We start from the raw sequence: 23,781 nt of genomic DNA, 5'->3' as shown, positions 1-23,781 counted from the left end.
TATTCAACTTAGCTTCAGGAAAAATATTGGGTTGTCAGGAAAAAAGACCATTTAAGTCATTTCCCTTTCTCTTGACAGAAATGCCCCACAAGCTCTGTGTCTATTCGGTGTTTGTCTTCTTGTATGGAAGCGTTTGCCCAGTAGGCAAATGACAGTGAGGACATATTTTTGAGAGGAGAATTGACAAATTGAAGACCCCAGCATCTAAACGAGAGAACAGAGGGCCAACCAAATTGAACTACCATGCTTGATGATTTGCCAAGCAAAGAAAAATGACCACAGATAGGTTTCCAGACTTAAGATCTGTACCACTTGGCTGTCCTCACAGCGTACTGATACGTGTACATGTAAATGAAGCCAGTGTCAGACCAGAGTCACCTGCAGTCCTCATAGCAAATGCTCACGTGCACCCTGGCAGATGCTGAAATCATCACGCTAACTTTACACAGGTGGGCCGTTGTTGCTTCAGGGCATATGGCTCTGCAGTTTCAAAGGCTCATATACCATATGTGTACAATGTACATGTGCTTGTACATGTGCACCGCACATGTGCAATCACAATACATTACAGGTATTGGTACATGTTCATTTGTGTAATAAGTGCATGTACCCTCTGAGCTTTGTTGAATAAAGCTGTGATTGTTATTGGATGTATGCCCATGTGTTTCTACTGCTTTTGACTCGTCTGTGCCTGTTCTACCTCAGTAATGGAACTTTATGCAGAAAGAATGGAATGGGCAATAGAACCAAATGGGAGTCAGCAGGTACATGTACATGTACGGTAAATAAAATGGTATCCAAATGTAGAAATAGAAGGCAAATGTTCCTCCCCATTGCCTTCAGTGTAAATTAACCTTACCTTACTAATATGCAAATGACACACTTACATGTAGATAATTGCACGGTCATTTGATACATTGTAGGTATTCCCATCCTCTATTATACCAATGGTAATAAGTCACATGTAGTTGCTACACTGACAGGCTATTGTCCTGTCCATTCAATTCAAACAATGGAAAACTAAATGTTTTTTAAGTGCACATAAGATAAACCCCAAAAAAGGATGTTGAATAGTTTCTTATACCCACGCCAGTACATGTAAAGGAAAGTACCAGTTGAGAGCTGCAGAGAATATGTTCACAGCTGAATTGAATACCATACCATGGGCCTTCAGGAAGAAAATGAAAGGCAGATTTTGTTTGTGCAAAAACCCATGTTACTGTAACTTTGTGATATTCATGTATATATCTTTGTAGTGACAGAATAGCTTTGTACATGTACTAGTTCGTATGTACATGCACATGTAGTTTTGTACCGTCCCAGCCTGTTTTGGCTCATTTGCATTCGTGTACATGTATGTACGAGTACATGTGCTTTACATAAAAAGCGACCATTTCATGTACAGGTGTACATGTAATGCATTGAATTACCATTATTTTTAATGTCTGCTTTTGGTAACCCATATTCACATTGAATGTACCCACACACGCTGTGTTGAGGCTGAGTCATAAGTCTGCACACTTTGCAAATCAAATCCCTCCCAGCAGGTGAGAAAAACGTGGTTGAGCAAGAATTACCTCTACACACCAATGGGCTGAGATTTAATCAGGTTTTGCAGAATTTACGAGTTTTGGCTTCATAAGGGTATTATGAGTGACTGAGCTCTCTATGAAGCCATGCCAGACGAAATACCCGGTAGGACAGGAGCTAATTCACGGCAGATGCACGCTATCCCATTGGCCCGTCTGTAAACCCTTTGTCTGCAGCTGAAATTTCAGCGCGAAAACGGCCGGGGGCTTTTGGGTGTAGATATGAGGGAACTTTAGGCTGTGCCGCGTTTCACCGGTATTTGTTTTTTCGTTTTCCTCATGTTATTTATTGAGGCCACGCTGCTTTGTCTGCAGAGATGGAGGGGTGGCAGCACTCTAATAACTCAGGGAAATGTTTGAGTATTTGTAGTCCAAATAATGAATCAAAGTGGTTTATTTTTATTTACAATTGCACGTACAGGAAATAATAAATCCAAAGCACATGTACCCGTGTGTGCAGGGTCACACTGGTGCCCTAAGAAAATGAATAATTTTTACACATGAATATTTATACTGTACGTGTATTTCTTTCAAAGTGTTGTTTAGTGTTATGACTGGTGTTGTAACAAGCCGTGCAAATACTTTCACTCATTTCAGTCACTGATTTTAACCCTCACTCCTGAGGCATCCCTCCAGCATGTCCTTCAAGCCTCTTGTAAAAGCATGTTGCAGAAGTGGCAAACCCCCAAAACACTCTGTCAGATTTCTAAGGATCTACCGGTAGGATGACTAGGCTTTAAAAGTGGTCACAAAAGGTAGACATAATGTACACAGTCTGGTGCATTAAATCATTTGATCCTGTTCACCTTGCACGGTTGTCCTTGCTTTTAAAAAAGATGAGAAATTAAACTGCCTTCCATATTAGTGAAACTGTTTCATTATTATTTTGTCCCTTGTCTGGTGTCTGATCTCTAGGGCACTCCAGGTGCAGTGAACATTGCCTACACAGTGGAGTGGAAACCCCTCTGGGAACCGTTCTACATTGGGCACCGGGATGTGCCACTCTACGATGAACGGTTCAAGCAGTATGGCTTCAATCGCATCAGTCAGGTAGGTGTGGCGGAATAATGAACCCTCCACGGTTGTCATTATACGTTTCCTTGCGAGGTGTCTACCTGTTTGTTCAAGGTCCTAGTCTCAGTTGCCTCGCAGGAATTGTCTCAACCTTTTTCACATTCGGTCATTTTGAAAAATTTGTTTCATTTTGGATAGACGGATGTTGTCAGTACCAAAAAACAAAAGCATTTTCCCGGTCATTCAGACCTTAGAATTATCCAGCATAAATAAAGAGCCTCTTTATTTCTCTCAACTGCCCATCTTTTGTTGGAAATTATAATGAATAACGGTACTAACAATCATCAGCGGGGGGGATGCCTACTGTACGTGTACATGTAAGCTACATGTGCATGGTGTAGTACATGTGTGGCACATCGAAATTTTGTCAGAAGTACACTTTTGTATTGGTTAATTTGCCCTGTGTCAAGCAGTTTGTCCATGTACTTGCATATTCATAAACACTGCAATCATTGTTGTCCGATTGCTTGTGGGACACAAACCCATAACCTGCTGTCCGCTACTGTAGACATCTTACCAAACTTGCAAGGAATAAGAGGCCTGTTCTCCCTGATACCGGTAATTGAAGGCACAGTAAATCAATCTTGTATTTAAATTGTACTGGCACCGTACATGCATGTACATGTATTTCACACGTTATTACTCATTGTGATCCGAGCTCTACATGTTTTGTATATTGTGACTGATTGTCTGCCACATTGTCTGCATTAACCCTCCTATGCAAAGATACATTCTTGACACAGTTGTCGTATCAGACAAAACCAGCCAAATTTCCCATGCTTGTATGTGTCTGTGTACTGGGACAAATCAAGTGGAAGGAATTTTTGACTCTTTTGGATGGTTATAGCAGAAGGAGGGTTAATGAGAATTCTGCGGTGGTTGTTTTTATTTAAAGCTTCCCCCGGGAATGTATAAGTTAAGCCCTAGCGATTTGTCCCACGAAGCAGGGATTTACAAAATGTAGAGGCCTAAAGGTATACTTTGGGGGATTCCATCCATCTAGACTCTTTAAAAATTCCACTGGAAGTGAAGCACATCATTTTCAATCACGAGACTGCATTTCCAAAAACCAATCAATACCTAAAAAAGTCCATGATGTCTTGCACCGGCCAATTTTCATGACCACCCACGCAGCTATTATCTACATGTATGCTGAGACGGTATTTAATTAAATCAGAATTTCATGCCAAGGCAAAGCAGCGTTGGGAAATGTAGCATGCATCTCCACACTTCACAGCCGTGTATTAGGGGAGCAACCTTGAAACGTCTCCCAAGATGTTCCTCACTCAAGTAAGCCTGGATAATTTTATTCCCCGACTTGTCGGAATTAATCTAATACACTGTTCAGTGCAGGTCCGAGCTGTCGCCTCCATTGGATGTCATAATTAATTTTTGTTTGTGTATTTTCCACAACTCTGGGCAGAGTCCAGGAAAAACACCCTATTACCACTGTCTGCGGGGATGGGCCGCCCGTCATGTTTGCACCGTTGCCTGTCGTTCCTCGGCAATCCTTCCCTGAGCAGACTATTTACACCCAGCCCTCCCCTAACCCCTCTCCTTACCGGCGCACTTCTGTAAGCTTCCCTTAATCTGATAAGCACCGTGTAGTTCAGACGCGAGGACGGGCAATATCTGTAATGTATCCCAGAGATATTCATTTCAATTACCAGGCAACATGTAAAGCATTGAGTGAGTCTCTCTCGTCAAGCTCTGAGTGCCCCCCCCCCATCCTTCATTTTTCTCAGGTAGGAATGGATTTTTGCCCAGGGTCCATTGAGCAGTGTCGATGTACTTTGACGCCATCAGTTTTTCCTTCCACTTTATTTCACCTTTGCAGTTCATCATTTTTTTTTTCTTTTACCCCCGGCACGTTCAAAATTTGCCTGCTGCCATAACACTACTTTCCGCCTTTCGTAGGGGTGTGATCAATATTTGTACGATTGCCAAGAAAATAAGACTGCCTGCATAATTTGAATTCTGCCTGACTTTGCGAAATCCTCAACAGGAGTGTAGTGTACATGTACTACATGTACAGTGTACATGTAGATGTGTCCCAAACAAGGCACAGGGCACAGGCTTCCATTGAACATTTTCTCATTCTTTTGTGTAATATACACTGTACATGTAGGTACTTACATCTAGATGCATGTACATATACATGTACTTGCACAGTATGTGTACGTGCACCAACATATGATATTCAACAGTTTTTGACGGCTGCCGTAATGTCAGACATAAAATTCAGTGACACATCCAGCAGGAGGTGAGCATGATTGAGGGAAGCCCCCCCCCCCGGAATGGAAAGCACTAACACTTTTGCAATAGTACTGAATCTAGTACCTCACTTCCACCTTTCTTGGGGGATAGGAAATGAGAATTCTGTCACAGATGGAAGAAACTGGACTGTCATTTCAGGAAAAAAAATCCCATTTTGCCCCCTCCCCCAACAAAAAAATTGGCTTGCCACTGTTGAAGTTTTGTATGCCTAAGGGACTCGTGGCATCTGAGGTGGAAGTGATAACTAATGGGTTAATGATGTTTTTTCCAACTTTCCACTCCGAAAATGAAGTTGGAAAACTATTTTACATCTCGCTTAAGTTACTCTCGTCAAAATGTGTACTTTTTACCCGACAAATGAGGGCACTGTAATTGCTGTGATGTCATCATGGGAAGACACTGTTGTTTTGGGGCTTTTCGTTCATACTGTGAACCCCAAATTTGCTCCTTGAAAATACATGTATGTACACGTACGTGTATCACTGGCTTACTGTCATGAAATGACAAGCAAAGAACATTATCATAAGCAAAATTTACTACAGGTAGAGCAAAATACACCACATTTTTTGATGAAATTTAGTTCTGCCTTGGATGACATTACACTCTCGCTGGCAAAAATGGATTGGAAATTTGCATTAGCACAACAAATATTGAAAATTAAGTTAAGTGGGACAAACCTTTATTAGCAAAACTGTATTGAAATATTACATTGTATGGGCCGTATTTAAGTGTATGTCCAACTGGTAAAAGAGGGCTCTGCAGTACAGCAGTCAAGGAATACCAATATCTTAGTCATAAGGATGAACTTTGCGACTTACTGTGCAAAAAATAAATGTCAGTCATTTGCAGTCAGACCTTTGTTGACTGAGGTTTTATGCCTGATATGAAATATTGTCTTGCCCTACTAATTAGACATGCCGTGCCCTGTGCTCTACCTTTGTGACACAAATATGTCAGGAAATAATACAGTGACAAATGACATTTTACATCCATTTTTTTTCTGTTCATGCCAAGATGCGAATTTAATCCCTTTTAAGCTTGTTATAGTTGAGCTCTGACGACAAATGACACTACGTTCAATTTGGATGCTGCCATATTTATTGGAAGAGATAAAATCAGAGAAAACGTGTTTCCTTAGGTGCTCTTTAAGAAACTTCAAATGGCATACTGTGACATCATCATGGATTATGGAAGTGTGGCATTGGAAATACACAAATTATGCTTTTTGGACTTTTAAAAAACATTTTTTGCTGAAATTCTGCAGTGGGACATGTGACGCAAAGTTGTGAGGTTAATTCTCACTTGTATACGGGTAAGCTTGTAAATATTTTGGTTACAAGCTCTCGTATGCCACCGATGATAAGGTATTATCAGTCAAAATAACCCATTGTTTTATTATTTCTTACTTCTTTTGAGTAGATCAGTTCCGTATCTCCCCACTTCATAATGCAAGCTCTGGTACCAAATCATTGTTGAGCACACCTATATTGAACAATGGACAATTCAATTCTTTTTGACACGTGCATCACATTAGAAAAGGCCATAGGTGCACATGAATGCAACCTTACAGTAGCATAGTTGAAATGAGCAATAATACTCATAGTACGTGTACATGCTCAGTCCAAATAAGAAGTACACAAACCTGTGAGAGATGAATGGTTTCAACTTTGGTATTTTAGATGCTGGCGACAACTACTTGTGATCTCTCGGGAGACCTTATTGGAGCAAAAGAAATCTCCGTTCCATCGCCACACCTTGTAAAGCCCCCACATGTGAAGAGCTTTGTACAATATGAAATCCTGGTGCCGCGGGTTTCGCAGCTTACCCAAGTGGGACAACCACTTCGTGTAACAGAGATGTACCCTTGGTTTAGGGCAGAATCGCCCAACTCACCCGGCTGGTTGGATGGACTCTCGTGACCCCTCCAGGCAACCGCTCACTAGCTATAGCCTGGCCTAGATTGGTTTGGTTCCACAAACACGCTGCAGATGCCAACCCCCCCAGCCCTTTCTACCCCGTCACGTTCCAAATATATGCGTACGCTTCCCCAAGCGCTTCCATGGTTTACGTCCCACTGTGGTCTAACCCACGATAATGTGCCATCCATGCTCGGCACTCGGGGGCTCAATTCTTCTAATGGTTTTTTCTGGGGTCTGATCAATCTCTGTCCGTTTCTTGCCAACAGGCAGAGTTCTACCACAACGTCTATGCAAGGGATTTTCTGTGATGCAATCATGTACAGTACAGGACAGGAATAGCTACCAGTATAATACATGTGCTATCTGAGTAGACAATTCAATTCCTTCATGAAAGTGCAGGTTTGACTGTTTGTGTTACATTGTACCGTACCCCCTGAAAGTCCGCAATGTTATCCCACAGGCAATCAAAATTTCATTCCAATAAAATTGTGCTATTCAACAGCGTGGGTTTTCATAATGCCCTTTACTTTAGTAATGGAGGTGGGAAATTTGTCCCCATCCTTTGGTATCTCCCGACGGGGTCATTTATACTTTGGTGTCATTGTATGCAGTACATAGACCGTGACTCTTACAAGCCATTCCTGCTAGCTGATTCCCAATGGCCCTGAACAAAACCCTCCTTTTTGTAATCCTGGAAGTACGTTTATCTCCAGGAAGTACATTTATGTGAACAAAGAACGATACTCATGTACCAGCTACATGTAAATACATGCATTTTCCATACATGTTTGTTTTCATGTATAAAGCCTACATGGCATTAAATTTCTTTTATGTAATAGGATTTCAAACGTGAATGTGTCTGAAGATCTAAAGACTTTGCCATTACAAATGAACTGCTAATTTTTATTTGCACAAAATTCCACCATGTGCTTGCGTGTATGTAGACCTGTGTACATGTACAGGAAAGAACACCACATACTAGATGAATTTTGATGTCTAAAATCCCCACCCCCAGCCAAACTCCCAGGGGCTCAGCTCTGGCCCCTGGACACATCCCACAGTCATCATAGGTGATACAGAAGGGGACAACTGGTTGACAAATTGACTCTTGCATGCTGGGCTGTCTGAATTTGAAGTCTATCCATGTCCTCTAGTTATGGTCCATCGTTTATCACTTGAGACATCAGGGCAGGAGTGGGCAGTAGTTTTTATTCACTTAATGGTGAAAGCTTTTTATGAGTGAGCACACATGCAGTTTTATTTCACAGTAAAACGGTGGCGCTCTCCGATCAGTCAGTATAGACAGAAATGTCTGCTGCTTTGATTTTGTGAATCAAATGATAGTTTTAGTAAGCAAGTCTTGACGTTTCAGCGGATCGATTCCCGTGAAATATGTGTTATCTGTCATTAGCAGGTAAGGCCAGCGTGTGTGTTGAAAACTACGCATGAGCTGAGACTCCATAGCAGTCATCACATGCACTAAGGCTACAAGCAATAACTCTGCCGACAGCCAGCTCGTAACCAACACCTTAATTTGAGAAAGTAAACTTCCGCTGATTGCGGGCATAAATGTCCACTTCAAAAAAAATCACAGGTGTATCAGGTTTTTCTGTTCACAGGACATGTAAGCTATCCACCCCTGTCGAATAAATTCTTTTAAGGGAGGAAGATGGGCGTACAAACTCGTCAAGTGCATTGAAGTGGCTCCAGCTCAGCGCACCTGACGGGATGAATGATGTATGGCCGCTTGCCCACGTCCTATCAGTTACGACACCACGTAGCAATCTGCTGTCCATCTCACTGGTATCGGTGCCAGTGCCTTGTGCCTGTTTGCCGGGGCCGCGAAAGACAGGTTCTGAAGCGTGAAACCGGTATCGGCGCGATCGTCATACATGATGCATGGAATGTTCAGGCACGATGCCATCATCTGCATATCTGCATACTCTCTTGGGATATCTCTGGCGGATCTTCTGAGACACTGAAGTTGTTTCTTTTCTTCTTTGAGAATGTGCGTGTATGTCAGTGGCACTCCAGCGCTGAAAGAAATGTTTAATATGTGAGCACCATCTGCTGATGTCAAAGAGGCAAAGTCAGCAATTTCATGGGCAAATCTGCTTTTTTGTTAGAGGGGATTACCAGAGAACTTTAGATTTTTCTCTTTGTTTTCTTTCCAGTCGCCCTCATCCCACCCCACTGATGAAGGCAGGCAGCCTGAGAATCTCATGACAGCCTGTCAGAATCCCTATTATCACAACAATTACATTGTTGGCAGCTGTACAAATACCACCCGCCATTGTTTTCAGTTCTTCCAATGCACAATACATTTTCATGGGCATCATTAGCATAATTTGTTTTGGGGGTTGGGATGACAAAGGAGTCATTGGTAGCAAACTGACAACCATTAAAGTGTGGTAGGAAGAAAGTCAATTCTCTGGTCTTTTAAGCTTTTGATGATTTTCAAATCTCTTTCCTTGTTTCAGGGGTCCCTGCCCAAGGGGGGTAAAGCTCCACTTTTCCTCCTCTCTTACTGCCTGTGTACATTTTACACGCATGTTAACAGTTTAGCTTCAAGAATGACATCAAGATTCAAGTCAGTCATGTACCTGATCTGTCACTAAATTTAACATTTGCAGATGGGTCATGCTATAAATTTGCGTCAATTTTTCTCATGTCTGTGTCACATCTGGCATGCAATTTTGTAAGTTTAGAACACGTAATGAAAATTACTTGCCAGACAATTAGAAATAGTTTGAAGTCAATTTCAGTTGTATTTTCCTTGTCAAAATACACAGGTCAGGTGTAACAGGAATAGCAGTATGTCATACGCAGGAGCCCAGATTTATAGAATGACCCATACATGTATGTATGTGTGCTCAGCCTAATAGAGAATGAGTTGGGAGTCACAAGTGGCACTTTTCCCAGTAGGAACCCTTAACATTTTCACCCACATCATGGCCATGTTCTTGAGGATGCGAATACTTACCGGTAAGAACAATGGGCTTACTTTCCTTTTTTGCTAAAGCAAACAAAATACTGAAATATTCTAAATTTGTGTGACATTTGTGGACATTTCTGTTTAGAAACCTGATGAAATCAGCCTCAGAACTTACAGAGATATTTTGCTTTCCAACATGAACATATCAAACCAAGCAATAATATGTACATGGGGGGGTTGGGGTGTTGATTTAAAAAAAAAATGACTTCAATTGATTAGCAGTGGTGGTGCATCTAAGGTTCTGTTTTTACTGAAAAGTTCATGTAATACAGTTGTTTTTGCTGTAAAATGAAGAAGGCAATACTTACAAAAAATATCTCTTTTACAAATCTGCCACTTCAGGGACCATTTGGGAAAGAAAATTCGATTTCTGATTTCTGCCAAACTTGCAATTATTGGATCGACGCTGTCAGAAAGAGTAATGGTGTAATTTACCATTTACTGTATCAGCACACAGCTGGCAGTACATGCACCGGCATGTATACAAACTAAGATGGACGTTTCTCCAGCCTGCAGACAGTTTCCTTGTTTACCAACCCACTGAGACTAGACCGTGGCTGACCCCATTTCCGAAGTCAATTATGTTTTTGTTTTTATTCCATCCTCGCTTCCTTTTACCAATCGCCATCATTCAAAACATAACAAAGTCTGGCCTTTTCATCTATTGCCTACATGCATGTCAAGTACGTGCATTTAATCCTAAACCCTCGGTGAACAACTACCTCTCAGTAAGTAATTGGATCAATTTTTTATGCTAGATGGATGTTGAAGGGCAAGAAATGTAATTATTCTGACCGTGAAATTCAGCCATGGCATTCATCCAATATGGAGAGACCATACCCTAAGCTACATGTAAGCACACATACACACAGGTCTGTGTTTAATAGAGCACCAACTTTCAAAAGGTGTAGGAGAAAACTGTCCTTCTTTTATTTCTGTTCATCCAACAGAACATTAATGTTCAGTTGTAGAAGTGGGAGGAAAACTCCAAGATAGATATTCCAGGGAAAACCCATGGAATCAGGCAGGGACTTAAAACCCAATCCACATGCTGACCTAGGTGAGATTCGAACCCAGGCCACAGAGGTGGAAGGTGGGGAAAGAGCCACTACATCAATCCGACTCCCCCCGCAGAGAGACCATTGGCAACATCACCATATTAGATGAAGGAAACATTTCAGTTTGGCACTGGGGAAGCCTGCTACCTGTATGTGTAGGTACAAGGATAGGCTTACTGGTGCAGCTTCTCTAAAATACAAGAGGAATTGGCCGTTTTTAATTATGCAAGACATCCCTATCTGGACCTTCTAGTGGGGACCAACCAGGAGCCATCTACATGTACATGTACATGCACTTTACATGATAGAGTTACATGTAACTGACGGTCGTTGATTAATCAACAGCTTTGGTTATGTTTCTGACCAACCACTTTGGATTACAAACGTGGGATCATATGAAATTTCCATATTCATATGTGCACATTCACTCAGCGTTCAAAGTGTGCTTTGGCAAACACACGCACAATCACTTGTACAATCCGAAAAATTGTTTGTTCCGTGTTGTAGAATGGGGAAATAAACATAGAATTCAGTAACCTAATATGTGTAAAAATGCATATAATTTTATGTTAGCCTTCGTAAAGGCTCCTGCTTCCTGCTCCTTATTTAAGGGCCCATAAAGAAAATGCTGCATAGCAAGTTTACAACAGCAAATCTTGTCAGAGAGCCAGTAACTGTCTGTGTACTTTGCTTGGCATTTTGCTCGGCGGGTGACCAATTTTTTGCTTTGCCAATATTTTGCATGGTGAGTAGCCCTTTGAAATCACACCCAGGTCTTGCCTATCATCTGACATGATGGAAGACGGTACTCGTATGTCAGTGTTTCATCAGTCATCAATCAAATCACCCACTGATGAGAAATGGTCAAGCACCCTGCACTGATCTCTCCACTTGAAGTTGATATCCACAAATACCATGTGCTGATGCACGCATCCACACATCATCAACAGTCGAGGATGTAAATTCACACTACCTTTGATGATTCATCAGTTATTGCAAGATGCCATTAACACTTCAGCCACTTGGAACTCATCCCGGATGCATACAACCTGCATGTTGTCCTGAGCATCAGTAATGTCCAGTGAGGATTCTTGTTACGTGTCTGAGTTTGGATGTACGTGTAGCTCCCATGTGAGAAAGGCTGGGAAGAAATTAAGTATGCACGCATTGTGGCCTAAAATCTGCACTCGCAAGTATCATTGGATGGATTCTAACATGAAAATTCACTGAGATGATTTTATGATACTTGGAGAAGCCCATTAGCATTATCATTGTTCTTATGATTCTTAGACGATCATGTAGACGATCAGCCCATCAAAATGTTCCCATTTTCATCTTCTGAGCATTGTCCAGGACTGCAGAAAATAAGATAATGAGTTTATGTACATACATCATGTACATGTACATTACACCCACATGTACAACACTGTGTGGGGCCAAATGATAGGTACACCAGGCATGTGATTTTTTAGGCCCAATGGAATAGGTGCTGCAGAGATTAAAAACAAGAAACTGAATACAGTGTCCAGTCTCATCTTTGTAAGTGTGGTACATTTCCATTGTAAAAAAATCAAAACTTGTACATGTAACGTAAAGTTAGGCATGCCTTTCAGAAATGCGTTATGGAAATGTTCAGTTTTGGTTAATGAAATCCAGAGTAATGGAACTTGATTCCCACCAGTTTTAGTTGAATATTTGTGTTTGAGTACTCATCATAGCTAAAATGCACACTTGTATGTTCTTGTATATTTTATGGGTATTCACTGAGTCCCCCCCTTTTTTTTTCTTTGCATTTTGAGGTTCAGGAATATCAAGTACCAGTGTAGCTGGTTATTAAAGAGATCCCCGTGTAGGCCGTGCTCACAAATGGCATGGGACACATTCTCCAAATTTGAGGGCAAGTCCACAGCATAGGAAATTTGAAACGAGATGTTTTAAACAGCAGACACATCTTTCCTGCTGCAGCTCACTGCTGGAACATTAAAAAAAAGCCCGATTGGCAATGTTGTGCTGAGAGGAATTGAGTTGGGTAAATATTGCACTTCTGACAGCATATACAGTGAACAAATGAATAAATGCACTGTAGTTGATTCTTTGCTTTGAATGTGATTGAAACACAAATTTCATAACCAAGGCCAATTAGCCAATTATTTGAACTGGCGAGGCAGGTGTTTGGGGCTTCCGTGCAATTGATTTGGCTACTCCCCAGCGCTCTCTGTCTGCTCGGATCCATCTTTATCATCGTTTGTCATCAGTCGGCTGGTCCGTCGTCGCGGCAACTCTCTTGTCTTTTCCTCTTTTTGCCTGCGGGGAGTGGGGGCTCTCCTGCTTTGCCACAGTGATATCTGATCCTGGGCGTTGGACTTGGAATATGATGTGTGACCCGTCACCACAAAATGAGCGTAAAGTTGTATTCCGCTCTTTCCTATTTTGAAGGTTCAAAATCATATTGAAGTGGAGGTTAATTTGGGGATTTTGTAATATTTGGAAAGACTAACCCGTCTTCTATTTAATTCCAAATATTTCGCTTGATCATGTAGTTTAAAATGTCATTTTCCCAGCAGTTTTGACAAAAGCATTATGCATGCCTGGTCTGAAATGTTGAAACAATGTCAGGAACAAAGACGTAAAGCTGCCAGAATAATGTCACATTGTCACCTTATACTTCTACCCTAAGTGTTCCATGTACATGCCATTGGAGAGCTCTTTTTCTGCTGAACTTAAAAATACCAATATCTCAATTTTTGAAAATTCTGACTTTCAGCTCATTTTGTGGTGACAGGTCACATATTGGAATCACTGCAGCTAGAATCTGCCCCCACCCCCCCAAAAAACCAGGAATGGTCTCAAACTGCCATCCCCCCAACCATTCAGGTCTTGAATTCCTGCCCACACACGATCTTCCAGAATTTCTTTGATTTGCGTGTTCTTCTGCATGCACATGCATAGGCAGTATCGTGATTAATGGCTCTGTAAGAGAATCTTTACATCTGTCAGAAAACTATGCTGGGAAACCATACTTGGCCGATCTAAATTCACCGTCGAGCATTGACGTTTTCATTTCAATTTGGTATTCTATTTCTTTTCCTTCTCGTGTTTAGTAGAGGTATAATTGAGACCTGGAGGTGATTGATGTATTCAAGATCCTGGCCCATGCATCATTCTTGTTAATTTCAAACAGCTCAGTAATCCATTTTTTCCCACCTTTTCCATCTGGAGAGGGATTTGGTCAATATGGCCCCTGTCAATCACCCCAGTTTTGTGGGTCGAGAACTTTTATGAGTGTGTCCTGGAATATTCAAGTCGATTCTCCCCTGCTCAGCCCATGGATTGGCAATATTTATGAAGTTGGCGTAAGTGGACTAGTTGTATGCATTCATCCATAATTCCCTGTCACCTTATGCTTTTGAACAGGTGTAAAGTGGCTTTGGATGCCCTCATGAAACAAATATTTTAAGGGAAACACAAGTGCATTAAAAATGTTGTCCATCTCCCCTACGTGTTTGTCCCTGCAAAAAGTAACATTGTAGTGGAGTCCTTTTCTGAGTCCATTTGTAAACTGATATATCAGATAAGTTAATAGGATTCAGACTGCAGCACTGAGGCAGAGGGGACCGAGCTGCAATGTAGCTGTTTAAACAAGAAGGAATAAAGGTTTGGGTTCACAGATGCCATGGGTATGCAAGAGATACAGGTACATATGATAAATGTACCGGTACATATAAAGTGGAATAATTACAGCAGTCTGAATCCTTTTGCATTTCTGGGTTTCCTTTATTGGCTGAATATTGAGATTCAGTCCTGTTTATAGAAGCACCAGTCTTATCCATGTAGAACATGCTTTTCTAACTGTTCCAGCTTGATTTCTATTGCACCACCACGTGTTTTGACAGATTTGGTGGACTCGGCAAAGGACTGAATTACAGTGCTAGTGAAGTACCCACGTGAATGGCTTAGGGGAAAAAGCAGATCCATCTCCAATTTTTTTTTTTTTTTACTTTGTCCCTTGCCTGCTTGCCCTTTGCTTTCCTTGTCCCTTGACACTGACTACACTCAACAACTGACTTATCCATCAGCCCATCAATCTCACTATCTCCTTGTGAGGATTTGACCGTCTCTCTTCAAGAGTCAATTTATCTTAAGTTTGTGATTTGTTTCCTAGTCGATCCTATAGAAGGCTACTACTTACCTTGTATTTAAAGCACATCCAGCCGCAATCAACGTCACCGCACTAGTATTTTCTGCTCTTAGCCTTGATTATTAAACAATTTGTGAGCTTTTAAGTAATGGAGACGGAAAATTGATTCAATAAATCCCTAAAAAACTGAGTGATATCCTTGCATATGTACATCCAATCTTATAATACATCTTGTTTCTCATTGCCACGTGCATCAACTATTGTAGTATCCATCGTGTATTGATTTCATCTTGTTAATGCTTTCAAGATTTTTTTGATATTGAAGTGCTGTTTAAGGTTCTTCATTTGAATCCTGCCTCAGGGCTATCAAGTATACCAGTACAGTATATGTCTTTTAATCAGCAAGTGAATTCTCCCCTGAACCTGTTCTCCAGAGTTTATCCATCCATCTGTTGGATAAAATCACCTCCAGTCTTGTACACAAGATGAATGTTTGCCAGAGGGGAAGAAGATTAGATAGAAGAAATGAAAGAATGTATGGGGCTGGGGAGTTCTTGTACATTCTGGTAGAGTCTTGCGTACAACTCAGTTTAATGTTGTGTGTCTTCTTCTATTTCTTTGCCTTGTGGGCCTCAGGTGTGTGAAATGCACGTCGCCGGTTACAACTTTGCCGTGCTGGACACAGCCTTTCTCGTTCACAAGGGCTTCAAGGAGAAGTCGGCGTATCACGCTCACAAGCTGCAGGAGAACCGCAAGAACAAGGAGCTGTTCCTTCACTTTCAAGAGGAGCTGAAGGTCAAGTACCCGGACTCCTCAAAGAGGTGCCAGACATAGTTGGAGTGCTTGGGCTGCACGGCAGATCTATGCGCTTGGTGAGGCAAATGATCACCTGAAAGATGAGAGGGTTGAACAGTCGGACATAAACCCCTGAATTCTTTGGCAGAGAAAGATTGTGCTGGGAACAAAATGTCGGTCTCTCTGACTTCTCTAAATTTCTTTCTTCGGTTAAGTAAATGGTGTGACCGGGTTGCAAGGGAGTGTGAATATCCAGGTGTCCAAATGATACGGTTGAAGCATGGAGGAATTCCTCCGTAGTTGAAGGTAACTAGACCCTGTTATTTCATGTTAACTAGGCCCTGTGTTTAAAGGGCATTTTCGTGCCAGAAAGCAGACTTTTAATCAAGCCATCACGAGTCATTCACTTGTCAATCATACGTCAGTCATTTGTCAATCATAAGTTAATCGCTAGTCAACCACAAGTTGTCCAGTCTCTACTCAAGTCACCTGCAATTTGGATGAACCACAGCAAAGACATCCATTCCAGTCCCTATACATTCGGGACGTGTACTTGTGAACTGAAGTGGGATTGGACTTTTGATTGTTCAGTGATTGAATGACCTGCAGTGCCAGAGGATCGTTTCTTTCTTCAGCGCGTGTACATGGATATTGGAAACCCCTGTGTGCCTGTGCTTTATGCTATGACAATGAAACAATAGTGTTGTGAAGTAATGCAGATGTGAATGTCGGACTGCAATTTCAACTTCAAAAATTGACCTACATGTATAGTTGCGTTGTGACCTTGAAGATGTACTCAATGTGATAACATTGAGATCTTTGTATGTACAAGTCAGAATCCTCTCTAAAAGTGGCATTTTTGTGGGTTTTTCAGTTTACAAGATACTATGCATCACACTATTTTTCACCTGAGAGCTTTGTTAATGAGAAGTGAGTTTATGGAAAGTGGAATATTGTGTGGTATTAGGCACTCAATCTGGCTGGAAATCCACGAGGGTCTCAAATGGCCTGATTATGGCAATACGTGTGACAGGTCTTTTTACATGTATGCACAGTACCCACCAGTCCACTGATTGGTCAGGATGCAGATTCTTCACATGGCATTTGGAAATTTCGCTCAGGCATCTGAAACTCAGTGGTTTGTCTACAGTATGTGCTACATGCAAGTTACATGCAATGGGAACCTTGCTCATTGAAACCAGCAGAATTCCAGTTTTTACTCCCACGGAATCCTGTTACCTGTTTCTGTTTGGATGGGCCCTTATCTACCCAAACTACTTTCTAAGGGGAGAACTTGTCAAGTATTTTGGATTCTCCCACTGTGCCATTGTACATTCTGATAAACTGGTGTTCTTTGTGCAGTAACAACAAGTGAAGTATTTGTAGAATGTACCTAAAAACTCTGCAAACTTGACTACTTGTAAGCAATGCATCTGGGTGCCAATTAAATGAGAAGTCGCAGTCCAGCATTTGAAATTACGTATCATTTAGCATGCAAGGGGCCATGAATTATGAATTAACTCCAGCTGGCTTGCTAATGAGAAGGGGGGAACCATCTAATCTTGTCTGCAGCACTTGCTGCGCGGTCCAGTTGGCATAAAAGTAATCATTGCCAGCTGGCTGCTTAGGCCCGACTGCGCGAAGTGTACACACCACCGCCAAATCAGCCCCAGTTCAATGCACATCTTTTATTTGTTTACTCCTACTATTGATGAAAACCTAACGGGGGGGGGAGACCTCATCCAGGAAATGAAATACCTCCAGCTCGACCTTTCAATTAATTAGACAAGGTGCAGTTCATCAGAGAAAAAGTGCAACCCCCCCCCCATCCTCACCACCTTATTCTCCCAGAAGTTGGCAGAGTTGCGTGTATCATTGGCAAATTGATGAGGTATGTGTCTCTGGCGTGAGGAATCACTTCCGCCAAAAAATAAACAGAAGAGAGAGAGTTTATTTTGGCGGGCACAACACATGAATGTTGGGCCAATTATTCATCGCGCACCCTGGAGTGATCAGTCTGTTAATTTTTTTTTTTTCCTTAGGATGATGATGATTGGAAATGGGGATTTTTGTTTGTAACTAGAGAGAGGGAATGGGGAACTGATCATGAATTTTGGGACTGGCTGAGTTTGATTGCAAGCTGGAAAGAGCTGGCACAGTCTTGTCATTGCAAGAGATTGTTTGGCGACTGACTTTTATGGCAGCATTAAAGTCAGAGAAATCATAAATCAGATGTTCTTAAATCATGGTTTTATTTCTTGAAATCCAAACGATATTTAGAGCTCGTTGGAATTTTGTTGATTGCTATTAAACAACTCCTTAAAATGCACGAAGAATGACCAATTAAATAAAGACAGTAGTCATTTGGCACTTTAAATGCAAAGGCTCTTGGGATCATTCTGGTATGGTCACTATTTTCTGTATCTTAGTTTTTGGTGTGGAAATTTTAAGATTCTTTGGTCATTTTTAACTGCCCAGAGCTTTCACACTGTTAATCTAATGTAATATTTCTGTTTGATTTTTTCAACTTAAAGTTATTCATTTTGTACTTGTAAATAGGAAAACTTCTGTTTGCCTCAATACGTGATTTGACAATCAAACTTTCTATATGCATGCTGATACAACTGTCACTAAGGCTTAAAAGCTTAAAAGTTGTGGTGTTAAATGTAGTTTTCAGATTTGTTTTTCAGATTCTTTTTTTTATTTACCAAAACTCATCAGCCACCAGCGGTTGTAGTCGTTTCATATCAGTTCCTCAAGAATGTCTGATTTTATTTATATTTCCTTTAATTTCTTTTATTTGTAAGGGGTTGATGCTCAGAACTGTGTCGTTCCCACAAAGTTCCTGAATTCTTATCCTGTTGCATGCCAAAGTTGTAGCATTCCATAGCAAGTTGCCGCTTGGACTTATTGGTGACGTTCTGTTCCAGTGAACCTCATGACGTGTCAAAGAGAAGTTAGACGTGAAGTTTTTAATCGTTGGCTGCTTATTACACCGGTGTCCATCTTATTCACGGACTTCTTAATGCACTTATGATGTGAGGCGTCACTTAATTTAAAATGTGAATGTTTCCATCTTGACATCTAACACTTGGCAGTGCTTTTACCTTTTTGTATACAGCTGTGCCCGTATTGAGAGAAATCGTTCTGTGTAACACTCAAGAGCTAGCATGCTTACTGGTACTGGCTGGAGTGTGCAGTTCCCACGTTTGGAGGCTGTATCAGCTAGCTTAGCGTACATTGCAAAGAAGCAGCAGACTTCTGTCCCTGCTTATTACTGCTGTTCAGATGCCTTGTTGCTTGTTGGGAATAAGATCAATCATGTTCCTCAACAGGAAAGGCTGTGTAATTAGCTGTACAATTTTGGCATGTGTAAGTTATGAACTGCTGCATGTTAACAACTGGGGCAGATTGGATCTCTAGCTTTTCCAACAGTATCAAGTCTTTCTTTTTCAACCATATTTTGAGCTGACAACTTGAAATTAACTTTAAATTATGTGGTACTATTAGTATATTTATATTCTAATCTCTTGCCATTTTTTATATGACGCTCACATGTTGGAACTTTGTTTGCCACACTGCTGTTCCAAGAGTGTGTTGGTTTCAATTTAAACTACAAGTTACAATATACACCTGTTTGCAGTTATTACATCAATTATTTGATACAGACATGTCTGTGTGGTTTGAGTGTCTACAACTTCTGTTACGTAATTTGGAATGTGAAGGGCACTCCATCATTTGTAGTTGCAGTGATAATTCTTTATGAACCTAAATTCCATGATGCAGCATGAAATGCTAGCGTCCCGTCTCTTTAGTTTCTGTCTTTTCATTTTTAGGGGGAAAAAAGGCAAAATCTTTCCAGACGTAGTAAAAAACTGTCTAATTGGAATGAGAAGCAGAATGCCCCTTGTAATTCCTACGTGGTTTATTCGTTGGAAACCACACAAAGCATTCCGAAATGAACACCTAGCAACAATTTCTTGCTACATTTATTTGAATCTACAAATCCTGGCCATGACCAAACAAGGAGACATTAGGAGCAGCCCAAAGTGTTTGCAGTAGGTTGAAGTGTCTTTGTTGTTCGTATCTGAAGAGCAAGCACTCCATTCATTATGGTAGGTGCACTGTCTGCAGTCAGGATCCTCAATGTTAAAGAGCCAACATGCCTGTACTTTGAAGGTTCCATGGAGTTGTATTGTACTTGTTAATAAAGCCACCCATAGGTGTCTACATCCACCGATAAGCATGTCATTCAGCACCTTGTCCCACTGGTAAATAAATGAAACTTGAACTTTGGGTTTATCTGTGAGTGTTTTCTAAACTTGCTCATGTTAGAGCTTCAGCTAAGCGGAAACAAATCTCTGAAGAATCTACAGTTGTGTACACAAACAAAGGATGTGTGCCAAAGTATACCGATGGATGGATGGATGGATAGATATATTAAAGTATTTGTTGCCTTGTTTAAAAGCAATGGTATAATTTGATATTTAAGATCATGTTTATATTCTTTAACCATATGAAAATATTAATCAATATAAAAATGGTTTTGTTTTATTTCTAAAGTTTATGATTGTAGCAGTACTGATTGATATAATTGATATTCATTTATGTCCGCATGACCTGCAAAAACGTTGTTTTGCATCTCTCTAGTGGTTAGTTTACAGGGGTTTAATCAGCAGGGATCGCTGTTTGGTTGAAAAATTTTGCCAAGAATAATTAGTTCTGCTTCAGATGTAGATTTTTGGCCCATGCTCTACAGGAGGTTTGATATACAGCTCTGGCACACAATCCGATTTCCTATTGTGCGCATGATGTAAAGGCACGTCGGCTTTTTTTTTCTATGGAGGTGCCAAATAGTACTTTTGTCAGCAGTCCAGGTGATTTACTAAAGAGCTTTTCCCCACTTGCATTTCTTTTCTGAATCAGACACTGGTATCCACCTGTCCTGTGACCAGGCATGCCAAGGATAACGTTGCTGCTGGGCTTTTGTGTAGCATCAGTCAAATGTTTTCATATTGGGCATGTCCTCATGCGTACCTCCATTGAAAGAGATGGAGAAGTGAACAGCTTCCAAATGCTTTTACAGATTACAACAAAGAAGTGGACATCAAAACATGGGCTCGGGATGCAAAGTGACTCGACAATATTAATTCTTAGTAGCATTTCCAACACACTATAAATGCACATGCTTGGATCAAGTTTTTTAATTTGCATCATGGATGTATTCTCCCGCTAAATTTTAGATATCTTGATTTTACACAGGCTTCAAATTTAATTGAATTTTAATTCATGTGTAAAATATGCATTGGTTTCATTCCCCTTAGCTTCATTATTAACATCTGTTAGAAAAAGCTGATTACTTTTCTTAAATTTACTGGGTTAAAGGGGCCTGAGAGTTTCAGTTTTCAAAGCAACACATTACTGAAAGGTAACTGTGACCATATTCAGCTCTCAACTCTATTCCTAAATTCCTCAAATCTTTAACCTAGTTTATCATTGTTGTTTGCCAGTTGTCGTCTTTTCATCAGCCCCTCCATCTAAAGACGTAAACTGAATTCACTGCGTGTCGCGCCACATCATTCACAACTTTCATTTTTCAGATACTGAGAACTGAAAGTTGAAGTGGGATGTCACAGTCACCGCACACAGCGAGTCAGACTGTAACCGAACACTGGCTGTGAATGTGTCACAGAGCAAACAGCAGGCATTGCTGTAATGTTCCCAAGAATGGCCTCGGGAATTTAATTGGCTCCACAGAATTATGTCTTAATATGGACTGATAAGCTTGACAATACAGCCTAAAGGCATAAACACACAAGCATTACTGACAATTGAATAGGTTGTTTTTTTTTTTTGAAGGATTTACAGACAGCTGTGTGAATGGGATGGTGGTCAGGCTACCTTAGGGAAATTGGAATGAACTGTTAACCAAATGATTTTATAACTGCCTGATAAAGAAACGGAAATCATCGTTCATTGACTCATGTTCCAGTACCTTGCTCTGGTTGTCAGTTTCATGTTCTACCACATTGTTAGGAGAAAGAATTGATGTTGGCGGATAATTACTAGAAAATGCGTTCAAGCTGAAGTCCAGAAATAATATTTAATCTGGGAAAAAACACGGGGAAGTTACCGGCCCAAAACATATTGTGGTCAGCTCTTAACGAGTACAGGTGCAGGAGAACACATCACACACTTGGCAGAGACGGTTGGTACTGTGAGCTTCCCCTTTCACTTGAACCCTTTGTTGTCAACATCGCTGATCTTAGCCATCGTTATCCCAGAAACTATCTGGGGGGGTAGGCTTCATTTTCAGATGGTACTCACTGAACGACTGACAGTGTAGACAGTGCTGTCATTGTAATCGAGATACTGGGGTGAGGGAGGGTGGGGTGATACCAAATCTTGCTTCCTTGAGGGAGCAATGGACAGTGGTGCCAAAACAATTTAGAAGGGTCTGGAAAAAGGAGGTTAGAGGAATGCTTGATGCTTTGATTTTTGTCACAGAGTGGGGCGAATTCAAGGCAAAAACTATATGTGGTGGCCTGATGCATGCTTGATGGCTGTCTGGTCTGGGCATTGTGGAAAATTGTTTGTTGGTCATCTCTGTTTGAATTCATAGAAATAAGACTGAGCTTGACTAATTATTAAATCGGTGCTAAGAGTGTTTACTTCCCAGCACACATTTGGAAGATGCAGCACTTGCAAAACTAACTATGGAGTAGACTGTATGATCCCTTCATAAACCTTGAACTTACACTTTGAAGACTTGTCATAATACACCTTGTCACCCTGATGCATCTTTAATCAATGCAATTTTGCTTTGATAATTTGCCTAGTGAAGAAGACAAAGGCTGATGTTATAATATCGGTTCTATTCCATTTTTGGTCATTATCCTCGTATGCATTTTGTTTCAAACTAGAGATGTGTTTTTGGCAAGACGTAGATCTATATTATTTTTTTAAAGACTTGCATGGGAATAATTTCTCAAGTACTTAACTGTATAAAGACCCAATTTAAAAAAAAAATATCCATAGACATTTTATCATATTGTTTATAGTGTGATCTTGTAACTTTAGGGTATTCCATTATCCAATGTAGCATCAAATTAAAGCAAGTTTCACAGAAAACTGTTGTAAATATAAAGAAAAATTTATTCCAGTTGGGAAGTAAGCATGCTTCAAATATCCGTAGGTGAAAACCACCTTTAATACAAATGTTTACCTGTACTACACAATGCACCCTATGTCATTTTCATAGGGCTATGAATAGTGGAACAAAATGAACTCATTAAGGTGTCTGTATATGTGCAATATATTGCCTGCAGAATTTGATAAAGTTAATTGTATATTGCGGACATTTCAAAGTGAGTTGTGCTGTGTTGAATCTCTTTGTCTTGATGACTCCTGTGTCATTGCTTCCATTTATGTCTTGAAGACTCCTGTGTCATTGCTTTGTCCTATGTCTTGAAGATTCCTGTGTCATTGCTTCGTCTGATGTCTTGAAGACTCCTGTGTCATTGCTTCGTCTTAAGTCTAGTAAGTCTTGTAATCCATAACTTCACCTGAGCAATGATTTGGGCTAGTTTCTCAACTCAAATTTGCAACTGCAAGTGAACCTGGTGGACCCTTGGTACACGCCTCAAATTCTGGGTTAACATGCATAGACGTGGTGGGCATGCGAGGGCACGTGCCTCCCGAGAAAAAAAGGGGAACAGGGGAAAAGGAGACCAACCGAGAGAAACAAAAGGGGAGGAGAGGGAATGAAAACCACCAAGTTGCTTGAAAATATGTCAGAAATTGACACCCCTACAGTTTGATGCCGATGAGTGTTTCCCCCTCCCACCCCTCTCCCCCCACCAAAACCTTGACAAAATCCTGCCGACTGCCTGCATGCACAGATGCCAATTTTTTACATATTTGAATGCAGTAATGA

At 40.8% G+C, this 23,781-nt stretch overlaps 1 protein-coding gene across 3 annotated transcripts in view; it reads left to right on the top strand.

The window, feature by feature from the left end:
* The window catches only part of b4gat1 (beta-1,4-glucuronyltransferase 1), a 45,047-nt gene extending 21,835 nt beyond the window's left edge, over positions 1–23,212 (top strand). For 2 of the 3 annotated variants that reach the window (XM_022227351.2, XM_087133410.1), the window contains exons 3-4: positions 2,505–2,639; positions 15,687–23,212. In XM_022227351.2, the coding sequence (XP_022083043.2) occupies positions 2,505–2,639; positions 15,687–15,884 (333 nt within the window). In that variant the 3' untranslated portion in view covers positions 15,885–23,212. Of the gene's footprint in view, positions 1–2,504; positions 2,640–7,125; positions 8,896–15,686 lie in introns of those variants that run through there. The other variant, XM_087133413.1, reaches the window with a different exon arrangement.
* The last annotated feature ends 569 nt before the right edge of the window (positions 23,213–23,781 follow it).

This window comes from Acanthaster planci, linkage group LG01, assembly GCF_054643075.1.
Source record: "Acanthaster planci isolate LZ-2023a linkage group LG01, COTS_SCS, whole genome shotgun sequence".
NCBI lineage: Eukaryota > Metazoa > Echinodermata > Asteroidea > Valvatida > Acanthasteridae > Acanthaster > Acanthaster planci.
The sequence above is the reverse complement of the archived record's forward strand: the minus strand, read 5'-3'. Positions and strand labels throughout refer to the sequence as shown.